Source organism: Staurois parvus, unplaced genomic scaffold, assembly GCF_062004578.1.
Source record: "Staurois parvus isolate SC_StPar_1 unplaced genomic scaffold, SC_StPar_1.0 ptg000151l, whole genome shotgun sequence".
Classification (NCBI taxonomy): domain Eukaryota; kingdom Metazoa; phylum Chordata; class Amphibia; order Anura; family Ranidae; genus Staurois; species Staurois parvus.
The window spans coordinates 19,345,331-19,368,826 of NW_028317947.1; the positions used below are offsets into that span (position 1 = coordinate 19,345,331).

The 23,496-nt window shown below is 44.2% G+C and overlaps 1 protein-coding gene across 1 annotated transcript; it reads right to left on the reverse strand.

Moving 5' to 3' along the window:
* Window positions 1–5,971: 5,971 nt before the first annotated feature.
* Window positions 5,972–23,290, reverse strand: CDK5R1 (cyclin dependent kinase 5 regulatory subunit 1). The gene is made up of 2 exons (XM_089674590.1): window positions 22,887–23,290; window positions 5,972–7,720 (listed from the first exon to the last, which is right to left on the reverse strand). The coding sequence occupies exon 2, from the start codon at window positions 7,633–7,635 to the stop codon at window positions 6,754–6,756; it is 882 nt and encodes a 293-aa protein (XP_089530716.1). The 5' UTR covers window positions 7,636–7,720; window positions 22,887–23,290; the 3' UTR covers window positions 5,972–6,753.
* Window positions 23,291–23,496: the final 206 nt, after the last annotated feature.

The following is a 23,496-nucleotide window of genomic DNA, read 5'->3' on the forward strand; positions in this document are numbered from 1 at the left end:
CTTCCATTGTTTGTGGTGAAAATGGCATGTTTGTTGGGTGACCGTTTGTTTGGGAGCACTACCTTTTATAGTCTGGTGCACACAAAAACCCCAATCACATTTGTGCATTGTGGCCATGTAGGCAAAGACATTAATGTACATTACCACACCTGCTATGTGCGCCATTCATTGTGTTGCACTACTGTCCAGTGTTGAGGTAACATTTATTTCAGGTACTTGTATAGCACCGTCAATTTACACAGCACTTTACATATATATTGTACATTCACATCACATTCCCAAACCATGTGTGCTGCATTTTGAAAGGGTCATGCATGGGGGTTCCACTCCCATCTGCTGTGGGGTGTTGACAGCCCAATATAAAATGCAACACAATAAGTCTACCCTCCCACCCCATGCAAAATAACACACGTGTGGCACATAGAATGTGAGTTTTTTATTTTATCCTCACAGTACAAAAATAAATAAAAACACAGAGTTAGACACAAGCTGGAGGGTTTCTGCATTGCCTCCATACCCTGCATTAGTGTCATTCACACACAAACTACACAACGACTTCATGTAAACCAGGAGATGCTACAAGTACATTAACCTGATGCCCACACCCGTACTGCCATGTTCAGGCCCAGATTCCAGTACGGGAACATGCATACCCTGTGTACATGGGTGGGCTACAGGCGGTGGTCATGCACTCAGTCACACAAAATACAGATTTATATACATCTATGTATATTAAACAGGCAGAGTCCAGGTACCATGCCAGGTCACATAGCCTGCACACAATAGAAGTCTGTGTACACAAAGGCCCTCTCCTTGATTGTAATCTAGATCCTGCTCTCCACTACTGGCCCTACATAGAACCCGCCATCTCCCTTCTAGCAGATTACCATGATCCATAGGGCTCGAGCTGGTAGTGTGATATTAAAGAGAGCCTGCTTCAAGGCAACATACTGGTGTGGAAAGCCTCAACTGTAAGTTAATCTTCCTTTGACTTATATGTATGCAAGGTATACCTGAAGATGCCTATCTTGTATTACAGATGAGAGTAAGTGTTTTATGGAAGGTATCAAAGTGTGCGTACTAAAGTTTCTCACAGCAACCAGTAAGATTCAAACCTGACTTGAAAGCTTGAATCCAATTGGTGATGTATCCGGCAGAGGAGAGGATTGAGGAAGCAGGCCTCCCACCTCACATGCCTTGGAGAAGACAGACTATGCTAAAATTTAAATTTTGTCTATTCCATTGCAGAGTCTGCTGGCTATCAATACAACTCACTTATTGGTTTTACTCATGGCTTGAAACTGGCATTTAATGTCATTCTACCAGGTTACACTGCTGTTGAGCCCTTACTGCTTTTAGGACTTTTGTTATACTGTACGCTTCTATTTTCGCATAGCACTAGATCTATCCACACTATTGACTCTAATGGCATCTCATAAATGGGAACTTCTACTGCAGCAGAGATGCTCCTAGCAATGAAGAGCGCACCTGATGCAAACCACAAGGTAGGGTAGGTAACTGAGTAAAAGCAAGTAGCTGCAGTTCTACATTCTCTGCCCTCCCGTGTTCACATTGGGATGCATGGCAGTAGTTAAGTCTAGTAATAATTACACTAAGACTAGATAGCCATACTGGGGATCGCAGATCCTCACCCACTAGCAGGCCATAGACAGTTTTTGGCAGACATCTGGCAAGGAGAGTTTCTAAATGTATCATCTATCATAAAAAGTACAAGCCTTCACTGTATGGACCTGGATGGGAAACCTGCATCCTACCAGCAAAACACACAAAATGAAAAAAAGTCTCCACAACTCTCTTCTAACACTGCACATGTAACAAAAAAAAACAGGGAAATCGAACTCCTCGTCTGCTAGAACACATTGTGAAAACAAGGAGTTAATGGCACATATTGTACAGGTAATGTTATCATAGCAGGCTATTCTAGAACAAGCACCCAGTACATTACAAAAAGTGCATCTTTTTCTTGCTCATGAGGGCTTATTCTATACAGCTGTCACTGGGGGAATGGCCATCTTTCACATGTCTCTCAACACAGATGTAAATGTGGTTGGCAGTACCTTTTTTTTGAAATGATTCCTTGAAATAGGGCTTCCCAATTCCATTACCAGAGAGCCATAAAAACAAAGATTTTTGGAGCACACTTGTGTTCGGTGAACTGATCCTTTGCTTAGTTCATTGTCTGCCAATTAGAGGAATGCTAAAAACATTGGGATCCTGGCCCAAGGGGACTGGAGTAGTTTAACTCTAGATTCTACTGACTGTGGAGGCTGCTGTATTTGGAATTTCTAAATTGTCTGAAATAAGAACTGTCTGGGTCTCATGCAGCTGAGCAACACCATTTCTTGTCACCTAATACGACACTGAAAATTATGGGCCAACTGGTATCCCTGGATGTTTTAATCCAGATCACCATTTTTCACCATGTAAGTGGCAAACTACAGATGTGGGCTGATAATTCATGGTAGAGAAAGACTGCTATCATCTATGTCCCCCCACCTTACCAACATTGGGAGCTTTTACCCATAGACTGGATTTTGTCCAAGCTTTGCTTCACAGCCCCATCTTTTCTGATTGGCTTCATCATTCTTGGTCACCTGAGTGGGATGAACTCCTGCAAGCAGAAAGCTATTGGCAGTTTGGCAGAAATGTGTCATGCAAAGCACCTTATTGGTAGATATTTTACTGGTATTAAAGCAGAGCTCCATTCTCCTGTTAGAAAAAAAACAAAAGTCAGCAGCTACAAAAAAACTGTAGCTGCTGACTTCTGTCCTCACCGCAGCCAGGTTCACCAGCCTTCCCCTGTCCCAGCACCTTAAGTGTGGGCATCTAGCTGCAACAGCTTGCAGCCTCAAGCCAGGTGCCCACTGCGCATGCACGAGCAGCACTGCTTTGTGAATGCTCCCGGTGGTCTTCAAGAACTTGTCACATATCCCAGAAAACTGCGGACAGGAGGTGAGTGGGTAGGAGAGCTCTGCTTCCGTTCAGCTAGGCGGTCAGAACAGAAGCGTGAGCAGGTACCTGTCAAAATCGGGTACTCACTCCCCAAAAGGTCCCAATCTTAAAACGGGGAGCTGGGGAAGAGTCCTTAAAGCGGAACTTCCCCCTTTTGGTTGGAGCTCCCCTTTAAGAAGACTACATCCATCAAGGTTGGCAGAAGCATTTCTGCCTTCAGAGACTTATGTGATTTATTTTATAAATACATTGTGAACATTGCCAGTGATCAAATTTAGCTTCTGTTCATGGTCTTAGTACTGAACCTTTTGGTACAAAATTCCTCTGCAGTGATAAGATTACTAGTTCCTCACAGCATCCAATTAAATTCCAGCTTTCAGAGCCTAACTTTTCCAGAGCAGGTTTGAATTTAGTTCATGGTTTGGGGAAAATATGCCAATACATGGTCCAGCTCTTTGTATTCCATGTTAGGTCAACAGGGTCCACATTAAGGACTTGGCCCAAGGGTTGCAAGACAAAACCTGTGATCTAATGAACTGATAATCTTCGTATCTGTACAGTCAATAACATGGCAGCCATCACACTGTTTGGGTTACAGATTAAGTGCCTGAACCAAAAACTGCCTCTACGTCCCTACGACAGATTCAAGTATTAATGCAGTCGTTGTAGGTTTAATTCAGATGGTCCTTCTTTCAGACCCCTTAAAATAAGATGCAGTAGAGCAAATACTGCCATGGATACCAGACTAACAACCATCTGTGCAATCACCAAGCCTCAACAAAAGATTCACAAAAATCCAGCCCTGCCTATGAATCCCAACAAGAAAATGCCAGTCAGTTGGTGAGCCTCCCCAACTAAATATTCATTGTATACTTTGCTTGGTCCTTGGCTATTGCTAAATGTGATTCCTACAACAAAAGAAATATTTTAACACTCAATTATCCAAAGATATGTCTGTTACCAGCAAACCATGGTACCACCATTTTGTACCTGAACCATTTAAGAGATCTGGTTCACTACAAACAAGTGGCATCATGTAATTCGTTCTTCTGACCTTAACAGGTACACGGCTCAAAAAGGCTGCCACCAATATGCCTGCTGGGTGACAGTAACACTATAGCCAGAGACCCAGGAAGGCAGCTTTACATCTGCTCTCGGACATATAAACCTGCTACCCTGAGCCATTTCACAGTGATGCGATTCTGTTCCTGCTTTTTGAATGGTCAAGCCAACATAAATCATATTCACATTAGAGGGATAATATAGACAGAATCAGAGAAATGACAGAATGCAAAGTGCACTAACCCAAAGCAACCGATAGGAATTCGCATTACAGGAATCTAAGTCTGATAACTGCTAGCAGCCAATCAGAACGGGTCTTCCACCAAGCTGACCCATTCAGTAAAGTTTGGTAGGTTGCTATGGTTACTGCATTTTGCATATCCTCATCACTCTTTTGCCATCATCAAACAGGTCCATGAGATTTAAAGAAGGGAATGTCTGATCTCAGGAATTAGACACTAACTTGGCCTGGTCAGGTTGTTCATTCCGACATCTAGAAGATACAATGAATTTGCAGTTGAATCCTATGGGTAATGGCCCCTTGAACTAAAGAAGTGAGTTAGGCTGTGTACAGTTAGTGCAAAATATAGGGTTTTATAACAGAAAAAAATTTTGGTAAACCAAAATGGAAACTATATTCCTAATAAAGCAAGTCCATCCAAAACTGAAAAAAGTAGTTCGGAACAGAATATTCTGTCAGAAACAAAGTGCTCAATAGGAGAGCCCCAAAATGTCTGTGGGGCTCTTAGTGGTGAAATAGGATTATGACAGTATCACACAGTTATGGGGTGAACGGAAAACAAAAAAAAAACAAAAATAATCCCATAGCAGGACTTAGGGACAGAATATTCCAAATTTGAATCTTCAGTTATGGGTGAATTTCCTAGGAGCTGCCAAAGTCACGAAGGCCCTCCCAATCTTCATTGAAAACAAACAGGCTGCATTGTTACAATTAGCCATTCATCCCTCAAAATTGCTGCCCTTTTTCAGGTGGGTTCCCTACTAGGATTGATAATATTCTACAGGTCTGCAACTTCAAGAGGAACAGGCAGGGCAGGAAATCAGTAGCTGCCCTTGCCGACTTGTTTTTGATGATGCAGGTTCTAAGGTTGCCATCCTTGCCCTTCCTTTTCTACTTGGTAAGGTGTCAGTTCTGAAAGAAGCGTATATCTTGGGTGCCAGACACCTACCATGCATGCTTGTTCCAGAACAGAAGTGAAGTGAAGCAAGGGTAAGGATCATAGCCTTGGAACATGCAAATGCAAAACCAAGTTTGCAACAGCCGCTCCCGTATTCCCATCCGATAGGTTCCCACTAACAAAATGCATGGCCTCTTAGCTTTATTATGTGTCTCAAGCCAAAATGTTTTCATTTTCCCTGGGATAATAGTCAGCTCTGCTGCACAGTATCTTATAATGGACTAAATGCAATTTCTCCTGCGCTCCGGGACCCAGGCCGGTGGTGAGTAGATCAAATCCCAACAAAGAAACCACCGGGGCATACAAGGTCGTGCAGCTCCAAACCAAGGCTGGGGAAGCCCGACTAGAACTGTGAAGTAAAACAAGAAGAAGCGCACCAACCTTGCGCATTACCTCAGTAACCAAAATTTATTTAGTAAAAGAATAGTACTCACAAACAGCGAACAAAAACAGGCATGCAAGTCCTCCCAGGGACTTCAAAGGCAAGAGACCAGCGCGAATCCCATCATGGGGGTAGACACTCAGTACAGCTGACGCGTTTCGAAGGTCATGAGCTCTGAGGAAGAAGGCATGACCTTCGAAACGCGTCAGCTGTACTGAGTGTCTACCCCCATGATGGGATTCGCGCTGGTCTCTTGCCTTTGAAGTCCCTGGGAGGACTTACATGCCTGTTTTTATTCGCTGTTTGTGAGTACCATTCTTTTACTAAATAAATTTTGGTTACTGAGGTAATGCGCAAGGTTGGTGCGCTTCTTCTTGTTTTACTGCACAGTATCTTATGCCCTATCTCAGCAACAATAGACAGATAACCAACCAGTTTAAAAAAAAAAAAAAAAAAAGTTTCTCCTCTGGCAATCTTATACAAACCAATAAACAAATACGTTGAAAGCAGAAACCCTCTTCAAAATGATGGAGATAGGGAAACATAAAAGCCTTGCATCTGCAATAAGCTCTGAATGTGAGGATCTGACTTATTTCTGTCTCTAAGCAGTTAATACCCAATAAGAAAAACCATTTGCAAATCTGTCATGCATTGCATGGCCTTCAGTCACCTCAGCTGTGCCAGTACAGGGTTAATGAGATTGCACAATAACTAGCAGGTTAATTAATGTGATAGCCAGATATTTCTTTAAGATAGGCGCAGACATGAAAATGGAAGTTAGACTGGTGGATTATCGAATGAACAGAGTCTCTTTATACATATCACCAGAACCTCACCAATGCTGCCTATATTCAGACCTGCAGAGCATTTCCACACAAAGGACTGCAGAACATTGCACCATGTAAACTTTTTCTTGCTTGAGACCTGCCAAGCACACCAATGTGACAACCTCTTCTGGCTAAGACCTGAAAAGGGTTTTCAAAAATCAAACCAGAATTCCAGTGTTTAAACCCTGCCAGGGGCCACAGTTATATCACCAGTTTGCAGCAGAGCTTTGCTCTGTACCAACTCTTCATCGGCCGAATACTCTCATCTCTTATACCTTAACATCCTCCCAGCCCCAACTTTCCATAGAGTTCACCGATCCAAGCCTATCATCAGCCTGTTCTTGTCCTCTTGGATGCCCTCAGCTTTCAGATCAGCAAAGATCTGAGTGAAATACTGGGGGTCTGCATTGATGCGCAGCATCTTGGGGCTCATTAGTCCAATGACAGACAGGCATCGGTCCCAAAAGGCCTCTTTAGAGCTTTCCACTAGGAAGGGCTTTAATGGGTAAGAGATTTCATTGCCCATGTAGGAGTAGGACAGGTATACACAGGTCAGTAAGGAAGCCTGTAATTCTTGCTCGCTGGCCAGCTCGGAAGAAATGACGTCTCGGCAGAGCATGTACAAAAAGACCACATTGGCTGGGGTGATGAAGCCTTGGTCCTGCCACCCCTGGAGAAGTAGAGATCGGTCTACACTTCTCAGCCATAGCACAGGGTCTGTAGGTGAAAGATGCTTCAGCTTGTAACACCTTCTGCAGAGGAACTCTCCGAGACATTTCAGCAGTTCACTGGTGGAGGCCTGCACCACCACGCGTTTCGGAGAAGAGTGCACTTGCTGCTGCTGAGATGACTTACTGACAGAAGACACCGGGTCCTTAGAAACAGAATCTTTTGAATCCTGCGTGAAGCTCGACAGGTTAGCACAGGAGAGGGACTTCTTAAGATTCTCACTATTGAGATGAGTGATGTTGTTCTGGTAACCAATGTTGGTCTGACTCTTTTTCGGTTGCCTCTTTTTGGAAGAGACTGCCACAAGTCGTTTCCATGGTAACACAGAGATGAACGAATGTCTCTTGAGAGATTTTCCATTCTTGCTATTCTGGACGGCAGTGTAATGAGCCACGCTGGATGAGCTGCCTTCAAACAGTCCCGCCTTGCGGTAGCTTGGGGATATGGAGAGGACCGTCCCCATGGTTGCGTTGAGTCTGGCAACGAAGCTTTTAAAAGGGGCGAGTCAAATTTCCAGCATCATTTCAGGTTATTGCTTGAATGAAAACCTAAAAATGAAAAGATACTGCAATTGGTTATTTGTTTCTACTTATAACATATGTATCAAATATATAGAAACATCTTACCTACCACATAAGGGCAACACATCTAAGCCCCTACATTAACTTTTGACAGACACCATATAGCAAAGTGGGGGTGTTTTATTGTAATTAGAACTTTTCATTGTCATTTTGTTAGATCAATCACACCAGCCTCTGGCCCTGAAGAGGCTTATGGCCTGTGTCAATGGGCTTTTGATCACTTCAGGTGGGTTTTGTATTCCCATACAAGTCTATTAGAATGCAACCCCTGCCCAAAGCAGGCGAAATGTAGGTCAGAAGGAGGTCAACTGCAGATTAAAAAGCACCTGTCAATGAATTCTTAATGATCCCAGAAGCATGTTTAACCTATGCCATCAAGACAAACCCAATGCCCATCTACACAGGCCCTTAGGGGTTGATTTACTAAAACCAGAGAGTAGAAAATCTGGTGTGTAGAAACCAATCAGCTGCCAGTTCTTTTGTCAAAGCTTAATGGAACAAGCTGAAGTTAGAAGCTGATTGACTATCATGCAGAGTTGTACCAGATTTTGCACTCTCCAGTTTTAGTAAATCAACCGCTTAGTGCAGTGGTCCCAAAACTGTGGCCGCTTGCTTGCCTTGAGGTTACTATTCAATCTACAAACACAGACGATGGGGCAGAATTCCTTCCACCGACGATGGGGCAGAATTCCTTCCACCGACGATGGGGCAGAATTCCTTCCACCGACGATGGGGCAGAATTCCTTCCACCGACGATGGGGCAGAATTCCTTCCACCGACACCGACGATGGGGCAGAATTCCTTCCACCGACACCGACGATGGGGCAGAATTCCTTCCACCGACACCGACGATGGGGCAGAATTCCTTCCACCGACACCGACGATGGGGCAGAATTCCTTCCACCGACACCGACGATGGGGCAGAATTCCTTCCACCGACACCGACGATGGGGCAGAATTCCTTCCACCGACACCGACGATGGGGCAGAATTCCTTCCACCGACACCGACGATGGGGCAGAATTCCTTCCACCGACACCGACGATGGGGCAGAATTCCTTCCACCGACACCGACGATGGGGCAGAATTCCTTCCACCGACACCGACGATGGGGCAGAATTCCTTCCACCGACACCGACGATGGGGCAGAATTCCTTCCACCGACACCGACGATGGGGCAGAATTCCTTCCACCGACACCGACGATGGGGCAGAATTCCTTCCACCGACACCGACGATGGGGCAGATTTCCTTCCACCGACACCGACGATGGGGCAGAATTCCTTCCACCGACACCGACGATGGGGCAGAATTCCTTCCACCGACACCGACGATGGGGCAGAATTCCTTCCACCGACACCGACGATGGGGCAGAATTCCTTCCACCGACACCGACGATGGGGCAGAATTCCTTCCACCGACACCGACGATGGGGCAGAATTCCTTCCACCGACACCGACGATGGGGCAGAATTCCTTCCACCGACACCGACGATGGGGCAGAATTCCTTCCACCGACACCGACGATGGGGCAGAATTCCTTCCACCGACACCGACGATGGGGCAGAATTCCTTCCACAGACACCGACGATGGGGCAGAATTCCTTCCACCGACGATGGGGCAGAATTCCTTCCACCGACACCGACGATGGGGCAGAATTCCTTCCACCGACACCGACGATGGGGCAGAATTCCTTCCACCGACACCGACGATGGGGCAGAATTCCTTCCACCGACGATGGGGCAGAATTCCTTCCACCGACGATGGGGCAGAATTCCTTCCACCGACACCGACGATGGGGCAGAATTCCTTCCACCGACACCGACGATGGGGCAGAATTCCTTCCACCGACACCGACGATGGGGCAGAATTCCTTCCACCGACACCGACGATGGGGCAGAATTCCTTCCACCGACACCGACGATGGGGCAGAATTCCTTCCACCGACGATGGGGCAGAATTCCTTCCACCGACACCGACGATGGGGCAGAATTCCTTCCACCGACACCGACGATGGGGCAGAATTCCTTCCACCGACACCGACGATGGGGCAGAATTCCTTCCACCGACACCGACGATGGGGCAGAATTCCTTCCACCGACACCGACGATGGGGCAGAATTCCTTCCACCGACACCGACGATGGGGCAGAATTCCTTCCACCGACACCGACGATGGGGCAGAATTCCTTCCACCGACACCGACGATGGGGCAGAATTCCTTCCACCGACACCGACGATGGGGCAGAATTCCTTCCACCGACACCGACGATGGGGCAGAATTCCTTCCACCGACACAGACGATGGGGCAGAATTCCTTCCATTGACACCGACGATGGGGAACTTTTCCTCCCACTGACACCAAAGATAGGGAATTTTTTTACTCCTACTGGACACCAGGACATTTTCTACTCCCACTGGTTCTAGTCTGGCCCCCCTAAAGTCTGCAGGACAGTAAACTGGCCCTTTGAGTAGAACATTTGGGGACCCCTACCTTAGTGTGTATAGAACCTCAACAATGAATGCCTCTCATTTTCTACGATTTGGTCTGTTAAATACACCATCAAAAGCAGTTTTGCTATATGTTAGAGAACTGTAATGAAAAAAAAAAAAACACTGATCATAATCAGAAATTCAGAGTTGTCCTGTGCACACTTCCTGTGTAATCTCAAGTGTAATCTCCCAGTTCTTATCACACAACAACTGGACCCGATGTTGTGGACATGACGATAGCGGGTGGTTTCAAGTATTATAGCAAAAGAATAAACTAGTCAGGGCCTACACCACTTAGTCCACAAAAAGTCTGTCCTGACACACACTCTACGATGTAACATCCCTGCTAAGTCACTCACATACACCCAAGCCTGCTGGATGGAGGCCAATTAACATTTTTGGATGAGTCCCTAGAAGAAACCCCCACAGACATGAGGAAAACATACAAACTCCATGAAGAAAGGGTTGCTTGTGGAAACTGAATCCAGAAACCAAGTACTACAATGCTGCACCAGCCTTACCATGCTGTTCTGCTACTTTTTTTAGGCACACGTTATACAAAGTGGATCTATGAAATGTATTTTATGGGACGGAGTGACTATTTTTTAAGCAAGTCTCATTGGTGTCAAAGGATGGCACTTTTTTTTAATAATCCATCCATGTTATTTGTTAAATCTTGCAAACTCAATAGGAGCGATCCCATTATTCTATGTTACCTGAATATGTCATATTGTCCGGATAATTCAGCATTGAAAGTGGCTGGGGGCCCCATTTGTGACATTTTTTGAGTGGTGGTCCCAAACCATTTCCTCAAGAGTCAAATGCAGCTCTAGGCTAAGTTTAATATGAACCGCAAGAAGTAATCAGAACTGAAATATCGAAGCACCTGCTTAATTAAATATTTTGCCGAAGTAGTTAAGCAGAAGTCGGATTCATAGAATTACCATATTTCACAACACTAGATATGGGGGTGCAGTTTTTCCATGCCTAGTTTGACTAGATTGCTGGCTGTGACTTTGACATGTATGTCAACAAAAGGTTGATGAACTTCACAATAATTTACATCTACAGTGTGTATGTTTATGGGGAACGCTCCAGTCTATCCTGAATAGCCTGTGTCTGGCTGTCTGCATTCCTATGTGTGTATGTGAATGGATGACACCCACAAACCTGGCCTGGGAGTGAAAACTACAATGAGTCAGCTGCAAATTGCCATCGTCTGCATTGTCCCATCTACAAGATTGTAATCCGGCTGCATCTGATCTGGGTGCAGCTGATGGCTGCTTATTTATAGCCATCACTATTTGAATGTAAAATTCCTATTTACTTCTGACCAAATAATTATCGGTTATCACAACCTTATCCTCAGCTGGGGACATTACTATTTTAAAACCTTCAGTATGTCATTACAGCTCTCCTAGTATAGAATGGGTGACGGCTTTATTGTGTGTTTGTGCATGAGTGCAAGAAAAAAAAAAAAAGTATTACTCATCTGATTGTTAAAGTATAACTAAAGGCAAAGTTTTTTTTTTTGCAGTTTGGATAGAGTACCAAAAGGGGTTAGAACCTCTAAGATTTTTACTTGCTGCCTGTTAACCAAGACAATTCGGATAAATCCAAAATGTCAAGCTGCTACCAGAACGAGAAAATAGGGGAAATCTTTCCAATAGGGATACTGCTCATAACAACTAAGAGGAAATTTCCCTTACACTGGAAAGATATCTTCTCACATCCTGTTGGGTCTACAAGAAGTGAATTGAAAAGAGACAGACCAAAACAAAAAAAAAACAAAAAAACAAAAACAAAAAAACCCCAAACAATACAAAAAAACAAAAACACACACACACCTTGACAGCAGTCTAATTTTCTAAATAAAACAGTAGCTTTTAATATACTTTAACCCAAAAGCAGACCACGTAGCTCTACCTACAGTTCTAAAGGGATATACCCCGATCAGCCACAACTTTAGGACCACGGATAAGTGAATAACACTGATTATCTTGTTACAATGGCATCTGAAAGATCGGAAATATTAGGCAGCAAGTAAACATGTTGCCCCTGAAGTTGATGTGTTGGAAGCAGGAAAAGAAAAAAAACAAAAACAAAACAAATGGCCATTGTGTATGGGGCTGCGTAGCTGCAGACCACTCAGGGTGCCCATGCTGACCCATGTCCAAAGCCAAAAGCACGAATGATGGGCACAAGAGCATCATAACTGGACCACAGAGCAACTGTAGAAGATGGCCTGGTCTGATGAATCACATTTTCTTTGTCATAAGGTCGATGGCCGGGTAAGTATGTAATGCTTAGCTGGGGAAGTGAGAACACCACAATGCAGTATGGAAAGTAGGCAAGACGACAGAGGCAATGTGATGCCTTATACAATGGTCTGCTGGGAAACCTTGGGTACTGCCATTCATGTGGATGTTGCTGGACAATTACCACCCACCTAAACATTGTTGGTTACTAAGTACACCCCTTCATGGAAATTGTATTCCCTGATGGTAGTGACCTCTTTCAGCAGGATACGGCGCCCTGCCACACTGCAAAAATGGTTCAAGAATGGTTTGAGGAACACAACAGCGAGTTTTGAGGTGTTGACTTGGCCTTCAAAATTCTCCAGATCAGAATCCAATCAAGCATCTGTGGGATTTGCTGGGAAAACAAGTTTGATACATGGGAGGCCCCACATCACAACCTACAGGACTTAGAGGATCTGCTACTGACATCTTATTGCCAGACACCACAGCATACCTTCAGAGGTCTAGTGAAGTCCATGCCTTGATGGGTCAGGGCTGTTTCGGCAGCAAAAGGGGGACCTACTCAGCATTAGTGGATGGTCATAAAGTTATGTAAATAGTTTCTTCTGTGCAGATCAGAATCTGAACATCCACTAAAACTGCACGCTGAGCGCCTTGGTCTATTCTTTACCACCACAATGCTTTCATGTCTGCATTCACAGTATGTTGGTTTAGCCCAAGTGTGTGTTGGGGTGCCATTCACAATTTTCTGTATGTGAAGTTCAAATGTTATTGGACAGCGGCAAAGGCCTGGTGCACTTTATCAAACATAACTGGGGTACTGGCTGCAAAATTCAATTTTATGACATGGAACAGGTTTTTCAGGGAAATTGAAGTTATGTAGCAGTGCTGCTGAAGATCACTGGAGCAGCTGAACTCCAAATGGTTTACTATAGGCATCTAGAAATAACAGACCAAGAGGTTTAAGCAGCTGACCCTGGGCTGTACTTTCTCAGCACATATGTGTATTGTTGCTTGTGGTAAGATGATCCTGTGAAACAATGGAGTGTGTGAAAGCTTGCAACACAGGTTAGAGAATGGGCCCGAGAAAGCCATCAATCAGCAGAGGCAATGGCCCCCTACTGATGCGTCCTTGTGAACAGCCCCCTTTTACTAGGGATCAAACCAGGCCTTTTTTTTTTTTTTAATAAAGTACTTTTCACTTTTTCATCTTTATCCTTCGTCATTCTTCAGCATGGCTGATCAGCTTCTTGGCGGCTACTTTAGGTCTAAAATGGCCACAGAAGCTTGTGGGACAGGGTGACAGTACACAGAAGCACAATTGGGACACAGAAGCAGAGTGTTGTCACGCTATAGCAGGAAGTGACTGAACGAGCATTTTCAAGGCAGATCACCAAATCACAGAATGGACCAGGTTACAGAATAAGGAGACAGAGGCAGAGTGTTGTCACCCTATAACAGGAAGTGACTGAACAAAACACCATCATGGCAGGATCACCAGGTTACAGAATAGGCTGTGTTACAGAATAAGGAGACAGAAGCAGAGCGTTGTCACCCTATAGCAGGAAGTAACTGTACAATCATGGCAGGATCACCAGGTTACAGAATAAAGGAGACAGAAGCAGAGCGTTCATATAACAACCGACTTAAAATATACCCAAAGTCCAAATAAATGTCCCAAATCGTGAAAAACTGTGAAAAATTGTCCAAATTGCATCCAGATCTTGACAAATAGGTACCCACTCGTACACAGTGAAGATGAATCCCAGATGCTTTTCAAATACCTCAAAAAAAGAAAAATCTAGACATAGTGTATTATCTTAGGTCTTAAAGACAGTGCCACACGTGCAGCATGCAAACACTACAGTGCCACAGCAATCGTGTAAACATACTCAATATACACCACTGCAAACCATATAGTAAGAATGCATAATTACCCTCAATTCGATATAATCAAACATATAATCCAAAATTTTAGGCATGGAATATCCTCAGATAGACAACCTCTTCTCCAGACACTTCCCTTAAACCTCACCACCCCCCAGGGGGAAAGAAAGTCAAGAGCAGAATGGCAAGATCAACCTGGACCAGAGCGTTGTCACCCTATAGCAGGAAGTAACTGAACAATCACAATCATGGCAGGATCACCAGGTTACAGAATAAGGAGACAGAAGCAGAGCGTTGTCACCCTATAACAGGAAGTAATTGAACAAGCACCATTATGGCAGGATCTCCCAGTTACAGAATAGACCAGGTTACAGAATAAGGAGACAGAAGCAGAGCATTGTCATCCTATAGCAGGAAGTAACTGTACAATCATGGCAGGATCACCAGGTTACAGAATAAAGGAGACAGAAGCAGAGTGTTGTCACCCTATAAGAGCAGGTAAATGAACAAGTACCTTTATGGTAGAATCACTAAATTACAGAATAAGACAGAGGCAAAGCGTTGTCACCCTATAACAGGATATGAGGGAACAAGCACCATCATGGCAGGATCACCAGGTTACAGAATAAGGAGACAGAAGCAGAGTGTTGTCACCCTATAGCAGGAAGTGACTGAACAAGCACCATTATGGCAGGATCTCCCAGTTACAGGATGGGACAGATTACAGAATAAGGACACAGAAGCAGAGTGTTGTCACCCTATAAGATCAGGTAAATGAACAAGCACCTTTATGGTAGATTCACCAAATTACATAATTAGCCAAGTTACAGAATAAGAAGACAGAGGCAGAGTGTTGTCACCCTATAACTGGAAGTAACTGAACAAGCACCATCATGGCAGGATCACCAGGTTACAGAATGGGCCAGGTTACAGAGGCAGAGCATTGTCACCCTATAACAGGATATGAGGGAACAAGCACCATCATGGCAGGATCACCAGGTTACAGAATAAGGAGACAGAAGCAGAGTGTTGTCACCCTATAGCAGGAAGTGACTGAACAAGCACCATCATGGCAGGATCTCCCAGTTACAGAGGCAGAGCGTTGTCACCCTATAGCAGGAAGTGACTGAACAAGCATCATCATGGCAGGATCTCCCAGTTACAGAATGCGCCAGGTTACAGAGGCAGAGCGTTGTCACCCTATAGCAGGAAGTGACTGAACAAGCATCATCATGGCAGGATCTCCCAGTTACAGAATGCGCCAGGTTACAGAGGCAGAGCGTTGTCACCCTATAGCAGGAAGTGACTGAACAAGCATCATCATGGCATGATCTCCCAGTTACAGAGGCAGAGCGTTGTCACCCTATAACAGGATATGATGGAACAAGCACCATCATGGCAGGATCACCAGGTATAATCTTACTGAAAGCTGTGGATTTTAAAGCGCCTTTTAAAAAGTGACTAAATGCAAAATCTTGCGTAACTTTTTAGTAATTGGGTTTACTATACATTAAATTATAGAGTAATGCTTTCTAGGCTTCTAAAGGTGATATTTAACGAAAAGTCACTATTAAAATTCCTTCCAGTCCAGTAAAAATATAATTGAAAGTCTGGCGACTACGGTTCTTCCACAATGTAGGCCACGTAGTCTCAGCAGTAAAGTGTCTTTCAAAAGGTCACTTTGGGTTTAGTATTTATGGATAAAAGGAACACAAATTGGTTCACCTATTCAGATCCTTGGCGGCATTGTCCCGGGGGGGGGGGGGCACAAAGTATAAATACTTGTATAATCGGTTGTGATAGGCAGCAGCATTGTGCGTTATTTATGCACAAATCTGCAACAACAAGCCAGTGGTGCCCCATTTGGGATTTGATAGTCAGCCTTGGACATCCATCTTGCCTGTCCCCGTCCCTGGCCTTATTTCAGCAGAATGGAAGAGATCTCGGGGGGGAGAAAATCGCTTTTTTTGCCATCTCAGTGTAAGGTCAGCTGTGAAATAATCTGTGCAATGTGAATCAATCAGCATTTCTAAGCACAAGTAGATGCTGACCATCAAAACACAATTCAATGTAAAATGCATATTTGATTGCAGTATAAAATACACTTTGTAGAACAAAATTGATTTCTTCATTTAAATGCATTTTGGAACCAAAGCAGATTGGCTGATATTGATTAGTCCATCACAAAACCGATAACATTTAATGACATTACATTAGCAAAAATGTGTACTACAATCAGATCTGTGCTCCAAATTTGATTAGGCTGCAATTTAGCCCTTTTCAAACGAAAAAAAAAAAAAATCTGTTACATCCGTTTTGGTTTTGTTGCCCAAATATGACAAAACTAGGTTTTCACAACATTTGTCTTTGTGGACAAAAAGTTACTAATGCCAGTTGGTGTTCCAGCGTAACCCAAAATACAAAATATATTGCAGACTACCGGTCCTTAGATGTGATGGTTTTCTTATTAATCTTTTTCCTTTATTTGTTACCTGGTGATCCTACCAGTAGCACACTTCCTGTCCTAGGGTGACAACACTCACCATACCAGGGGCAGACAACTTATGGGGCCCCCAGGCAATAGGGGATCATGGGGCCCGTGTCCCTGCCCAAACTCAAAAAAGCCTATGAAAAAAGGTACCAGGGGCATCTTATGGGGCCCCTACTGACCCCGGGCCCTCGGGCAGTGCCTGAGTTTCCAAATGGTCAGTCCGCCCCTGCACCATACTGTTTCAGGCAAACCAAAACAGGATAGGACTACAGAACACCAAACATCGACATCTCTCTTTGTCTCCAAAATATGGATAGAAGGGGTTCTGTAGTCTTTAGAGATACACAATGTAGCGAAGAAGAGTGTCGAATAGGAAGTTGTCAGTTTTCTGGCAGGAGTGAAACGTGTTGGAATGTGTACCTCAGATGGATTGGTTGGTGGACAGATGAACAAAACAAAAAAAAAAAGGGAAGGAAACAAAGCATCTTCTACTGTGAAGTTTCTCTCTGTTTAGAATGACTATTTATCCAATAGTTGATGACTATAAAGAAGCTGCTCCTGTCATCGGTGAGAGCGGAGGATAAAAGCCTTAAGTGGGGAATTCACAGGAAAGTTTGTTACTGTTTACATGTCCTTTTGGTAACTTTTATGGCACCACCAATCTTTATCAGGATTCCTTGTCTTGGCAATTGATGGGAAAACCATGTGTTAGCTGAACTACAGCAACAACACCCCTGACTGTTCTGGAAACATTGTTAGAAGGCTGTCAGTTGGAATGAGATGTCGATTTAGACAAGTGGGTAAGATCGGAAAAGATGGAAACAAATAAAATATCAGTAAGATTATAGGGAAGGAGGATCCTTAAAACTCAGATGGGAGATGTGCGATAACGACAGGACAGAACCCCGGGTGGGAGATGTGCGATAACGACAGGACAGAACCCGGGGAGGGAGATGTGCGATAACGACAGGACAGAACCCCGGGTGGGAGATGTGCGATAACGACAGGACAGAACCCCGGGTGGGAGATGTGCGATAACGACAGGACAGAACCCCGGGTGGGAGATGTGCGATAACGACAGGACAGAACCCCGGGTGGGAGATGTGCGATAACGACAGGACAGAACCCCGGGTGGGAGATGTGCGATAACGACAGGACAGAACCCCGGGTGGGAGATGTGCGATAACGACAGGACAGAACCCCGGGTGGGAGATGTGCGATAACGACAGGACAGAACCCCGGGTGGGAGATGTGCGATAACGACAGGACAGAACCCCGGGTGGGAGATGTGCGATAACGACAGGACAGAACCCCGGGTGGGAGATGTGCGATAACGACAGGACAGAACCCCGGGTGGGAGATGTGCGATAACGACAGGACAGAACCCCGGGTGGGAGATGTGCGATAACGACAGGACAGAACCCCGGGTGGGAGATGTGCGATAACGACAGGACAGAACCCCTGGTGGGAGATATGCGATAACGATAGAACAGAACCCGGGAGGGAGATATGCGATAACGATGGAATAGAACCCGGGAGGGAGATATGTAATAACGACGGAATAGAACCCATGTATCCAAGGTAGAAAGGATACTCAAGTTAGAGAAAGAAAAATACATACAGGAGGTCGAGGAGATTGGAAATACGTCTCTTAAATAAGACCAATAACAGTTGTAGAATAATTGGAAGTTACAGTAATTAGATACACAGTGAGTAAATTAGCATCTTATTCCAAATTGTATATAGGTAGGTGCAATAAAAAGAAAAACATTTGAATGAATAATAAATAGTTGATTTTACATTCTCTGATGGGGTGTACATAGAAATGACTAGTCTATGTCACATCCATTATGCTGGTTAAATATATGTCTTGAAAATATCAGACCCAGGGACAAACAACGGAAGCAAGCATCTGATTGGCTGCCATAAGCGTCTCCATATTGCTTTGCACCATATCCTAGAAATACAACTCACAATTCTCATCATAAGAAAGGAGAATTGTTTCTGGTCTGCACGGCAAACACATTCTTTCCTCCATTCTCTATCCTGCACCAGAGAGAAAAAAATGGAATCTGGTTGCTTGGGTAACAATTCCATTTTTGTCTATTTCTAAAGGCAGCCAAGTACAATTCTGCTTCCATGCTGCTGGAATCCCGGCTGGGCTGCTGGTATATTGCTGTAATGCAGTGATGTGTAGTAGATCGTACCGTTCATTTCAATGAGGGCTCATTCACATCAGTGGCTGAGCATTACACTATGCAGAACGCACCCCTGCCGGTTTGTATTGTGAGGGGACAGTGTATTATTACAATGCATGGCACAACGCACCAGGAAAACCCTTGGATTGCCACCCTGCTGTAAATACATTTATTTTACAATAGTCCAAAAAACAGGCATTTTGCGCTCATAACGTTGTAATAATATGATGTTATGAGTAGGTGCTAGTGAGTACAAAACGGGTCTTTTCCCCCCTCACGGCCTGATGCGATTGCCGTGGTTTTATGGACAATAAAAATGTCACAGAAATGTGGTTATTCAGAGTTTTGTCAATCAAAGCCAGTGAGGAGAGGTGGGGGTGGGGCTGAGCTGCACTGTGTGTGTGAATGGACACAGAGAGCAGGGCTCGGGAGTGAGTAAGCACTAGTACCCCCATAGCAAGCGGTTTGCTATTGAAGGAACTCATCAGTTGGGAGAAGCCCAGAACGTTGGCAGACCCAAGAAGAGGAGGATCCAAGCTACTCTGTGAAAAACCACTGCACACAGCAGGTAAGTATAGACATGTTTGCAAAGCTTGATCTTTTTTCCCCCCATTATAATAACAATCACTTTGGCACAATACACTTGTATTGTGTGGACAGGGCACATAGAAAACTATTGTTTTCAATGCTGATCAATGTTGCCTGGTGTAATTGAACCCTGAAAAGGATTCTGTTGGACAGTGACTATCTACTAATGCTGACTTCTTTTTAATACTGCAGGTTCCATGGCTGTCACTTTAGTCCTCATGCACACGGGACCTTTTGTTAGCAGCAGTTTTTGGCTTTTGACATTCTTTTCTACAGCCAGTAAACCCCCCAGCATGTTATCCTATGTGTCCATGCACACACAGACTGTAATCAATGTTTTATAGCAGTGAATATATATATATATATATATATATATATATATAGCATTTTTAGGATTTGTGTGATATGGGTTATATATGTTGTAATGATATACATTCTGCTATTGAAACCACAAATTAAATCTTTTTGGGCAGTTTTGAAGAGTGCCATTACACGTTAATCCGCCATGTGTGAACAGGCCCTAAAATTAAACTGCAAGCTTTGCTTTGTTCCAGTTCTCCTTTATGCTGCTGCTAGTGGAGGACTCCATTGGCCTGAACAGCTACAGTGAGATCTCGGAGGTTTTTGTCAGATGGACGGAATGTCAGTGTTTTGATGTGGGAATGACACTATATACAAAGCCGGCGTTCACACAATGCACCGCAAGCCTCCAGCCCGGGGCGCCAGCTGCCATAATGGTTGACTGGCTCTAGCAGGCAGGCACATTCACATGGCTGAATCCTCTTGGCTGTGGTGTGGTGGGGGGATGCTGATGTGGAATGGAGGAGGAAAATTGCTCTGATGAATCATTATTGATGTGGAGAGGGAAGAATAATGGAGGGCTGTTGGAGGAATGCTCGAACAATGGCGATTTGGAGAAGTACATACTGTATGGTCGATGACGGCACAGGGAGTCATTGGGGTTAGCGGGAAGCATAAATATTATATTAATAGCATATGAAGAAGTGATTGGTACTGGAGAGTGACTCAAAAGACTAACATTGCTGAGATTAACCCGATTTACAGATATATGGATTTATCCACATACACTATACCCAAATATACAAGACCATGCAGAAGAAGCACAAGGTATCAAATTTTCCATTATTATATACTGCTTTTTCATAAAGAAGCAACATTTATAGCTGAAATACATAATAATTTAATATCGATTTTAGGCAAACCCATAAGTAAATGCATACACTTGTAAGTATTCTGTATGCAAGAGAAGATATAATTTGTCTTCTTATTTAAATACAACTGACCTTACTGAAAAGACAGAAGGAGAAATGTGCAGAAACCAACAACATCCAATCAGCACCCATCTTTCATGGTTTTGACTTCTGTAAACTGATGAAAGGTGAACTGCGGTTGGTGGGATGATCATTATTAGTGCTGCTCTATAGAAGAACTGATCAAAAAAACTCCCTTCCTTCAGTGTGTATTTTCAATGGTAATAACAGTCACACAGAAGCCAATTTCATAGCATCTTCGATCAACATATGACCATTTCTTTGTTCATAGGCTTCGGAATTAGTCAATTTTGACAAAATTGGTGAAACAGTATTATGGCATGGCAGTGTACAGTGGGGCTAGCGGGCAGCATGGCAGTGTACAGTGGGGCTAGCGGGCGGCATGGCAGTGTACAGTGGGGCTAGCGGGCGGCATGGCAGTGTACAGTGGGGCTAGCGGGCGGCATGGCAGTGTACAGTGGGGCTAGCGGGCGGCATGGCGGTATAGAACATGACTAATGGATGGCATGGCGGTATAGAACATGACTAATGGATGGCATGGCGGTATAGAACATGACTAATGGATGGCATGGCGGTATAGAACATGACTAATGGATGGCATGGCGGTATATAGTGGGGCTAGCAGATGGCATGGCAGTATATAACATCTCCTAGATTGTAAGCTCTAAGGAGCCGGGCCCGTTTCCTCTTGTACAAAATTGTATTGTAACTGTAATGTCTACCTTTATATTGTAAAGGGCTGCGTAAACTGTTGGAGCTATATAAATCCTATATAATAACTAATGGACGGCACGGCAGCACACCGTGGGGCTGGCGGACGGCACGGCAGCATATAATAGGTCCCATGGACAAGATACTAAATATGTTCTTTCGTCTATGCATTCAGCCCGGCCATAGACATAAGATGGCAGTCAGAAGACCCAAACATGACAGAATCCTTCCTTGTAGAGCAAACGTAATATAAATATACATGACAGTGTTGGAGAAACATGCACATTTATGTGCTGATAGTTTATATCAGGAGTACAATTAGGATTGTCCAGACAAAAAAAAAACAAAAAAAAAAAAAAAACATTCTTCATTTACGCTTCTCTGATTGGTCAGGGAAGAAGGGTCTGAAGATACCCACTAGCATAGCACTGTCCGTGATGCCATCAAAAGACCAATCATATCATGCTGATGAGAAGCAAGATCTGACCATGCCTCAAGTTGGCACCGGTACATCAACGATTCTATACGGTGATCAGTGACTGTTGTGTGCGCAACCAGACTGTGCTGAGCCACGCAGAATCCTGGCCCTGTGCAGTGATCACCATCCAGACTCCATACTTGCTAACATAGCGTGTATGTATGTATGTATGTATGTATGTACGTACGTACACACTATATATACACACACACACACATATATATATATATATATGTATATATACACACACACACACACACACACACACACACTATAATATATATATATATATATATATATATATATATATTATACACATACACAATATTTTCTATATATTCACAAACAAAAACACACACACACACACACACATACATACATATATATATACACATATACATACACACACACATATATATATATATACACATATACATACACACACATATATATATATATATATATATATATATATACACACACACATCTATTTATCATACACACATCTCTCTATTTACAAGAACAATACACAGAAGGTTTCCCCCAGCAGTTACCTTACTACAAGGAGCCCCCATTGTTCCCCCCCATCACACATTCTATGGCATTTTAAAGTTAATGATCCTGCAGGCATATGAAGGGGGGGGGATCCTCATGAGACCACATGACCTTCCTGCCTCTAGCTGTCTGTCAATCATTGCTTGCCCTCTCCTTTTCTAATAGGACTTTCCATGCACCTACCTCCAGATGTGGTGATCAGTGAGGGTGGCAGGCTGAGCCCAGTGGAGGTGCAGCTGTCATGTCCAGGATGGATGGATGGATGGAGATGCCTGTGTCTGGTGCAGGCTCTGACCTGGGCTCCCTCTGCAGCACCTTGTGATTGCAGCTTGCTGTCAGCTGAGATGAAGTTGATTGCGGCAGGCTTTCATCCAAGAGTCATCCTGCTGCTTCCCATAGGCTCTCCCCTCTTGTCTTCTGGATCCAGATGACTGCAGTGTGATCACAGGAGCCCTCCTGCCCCTGAGTGATCTGTGGCCCTGTCACCCATGCAGGGAGCCATCCTTTCCATAGATCGCCTGTACACAGAGCTGAGATTCTAATAGCAGTGCTCTGCTCAGCATGCACACAGCCTGTGAGTGACAGATTGAGCACAGCCCCTGGCCCCGCCCACCCCTGTGTGCTCAGGATGCAGCTGCAGCACATTTCCAGCCTCTCTTTCCCCATCAGAGCAGGGTGAGCTCCTTCTGCTACATCAATCAGCTCTGCATCTGCCTTCCATAGACTTTCCCAACCCTTCTAACACGAAGGGACCCCTAAAAAATAACTTTCTGGTCTCAGGAAACCCCTGATG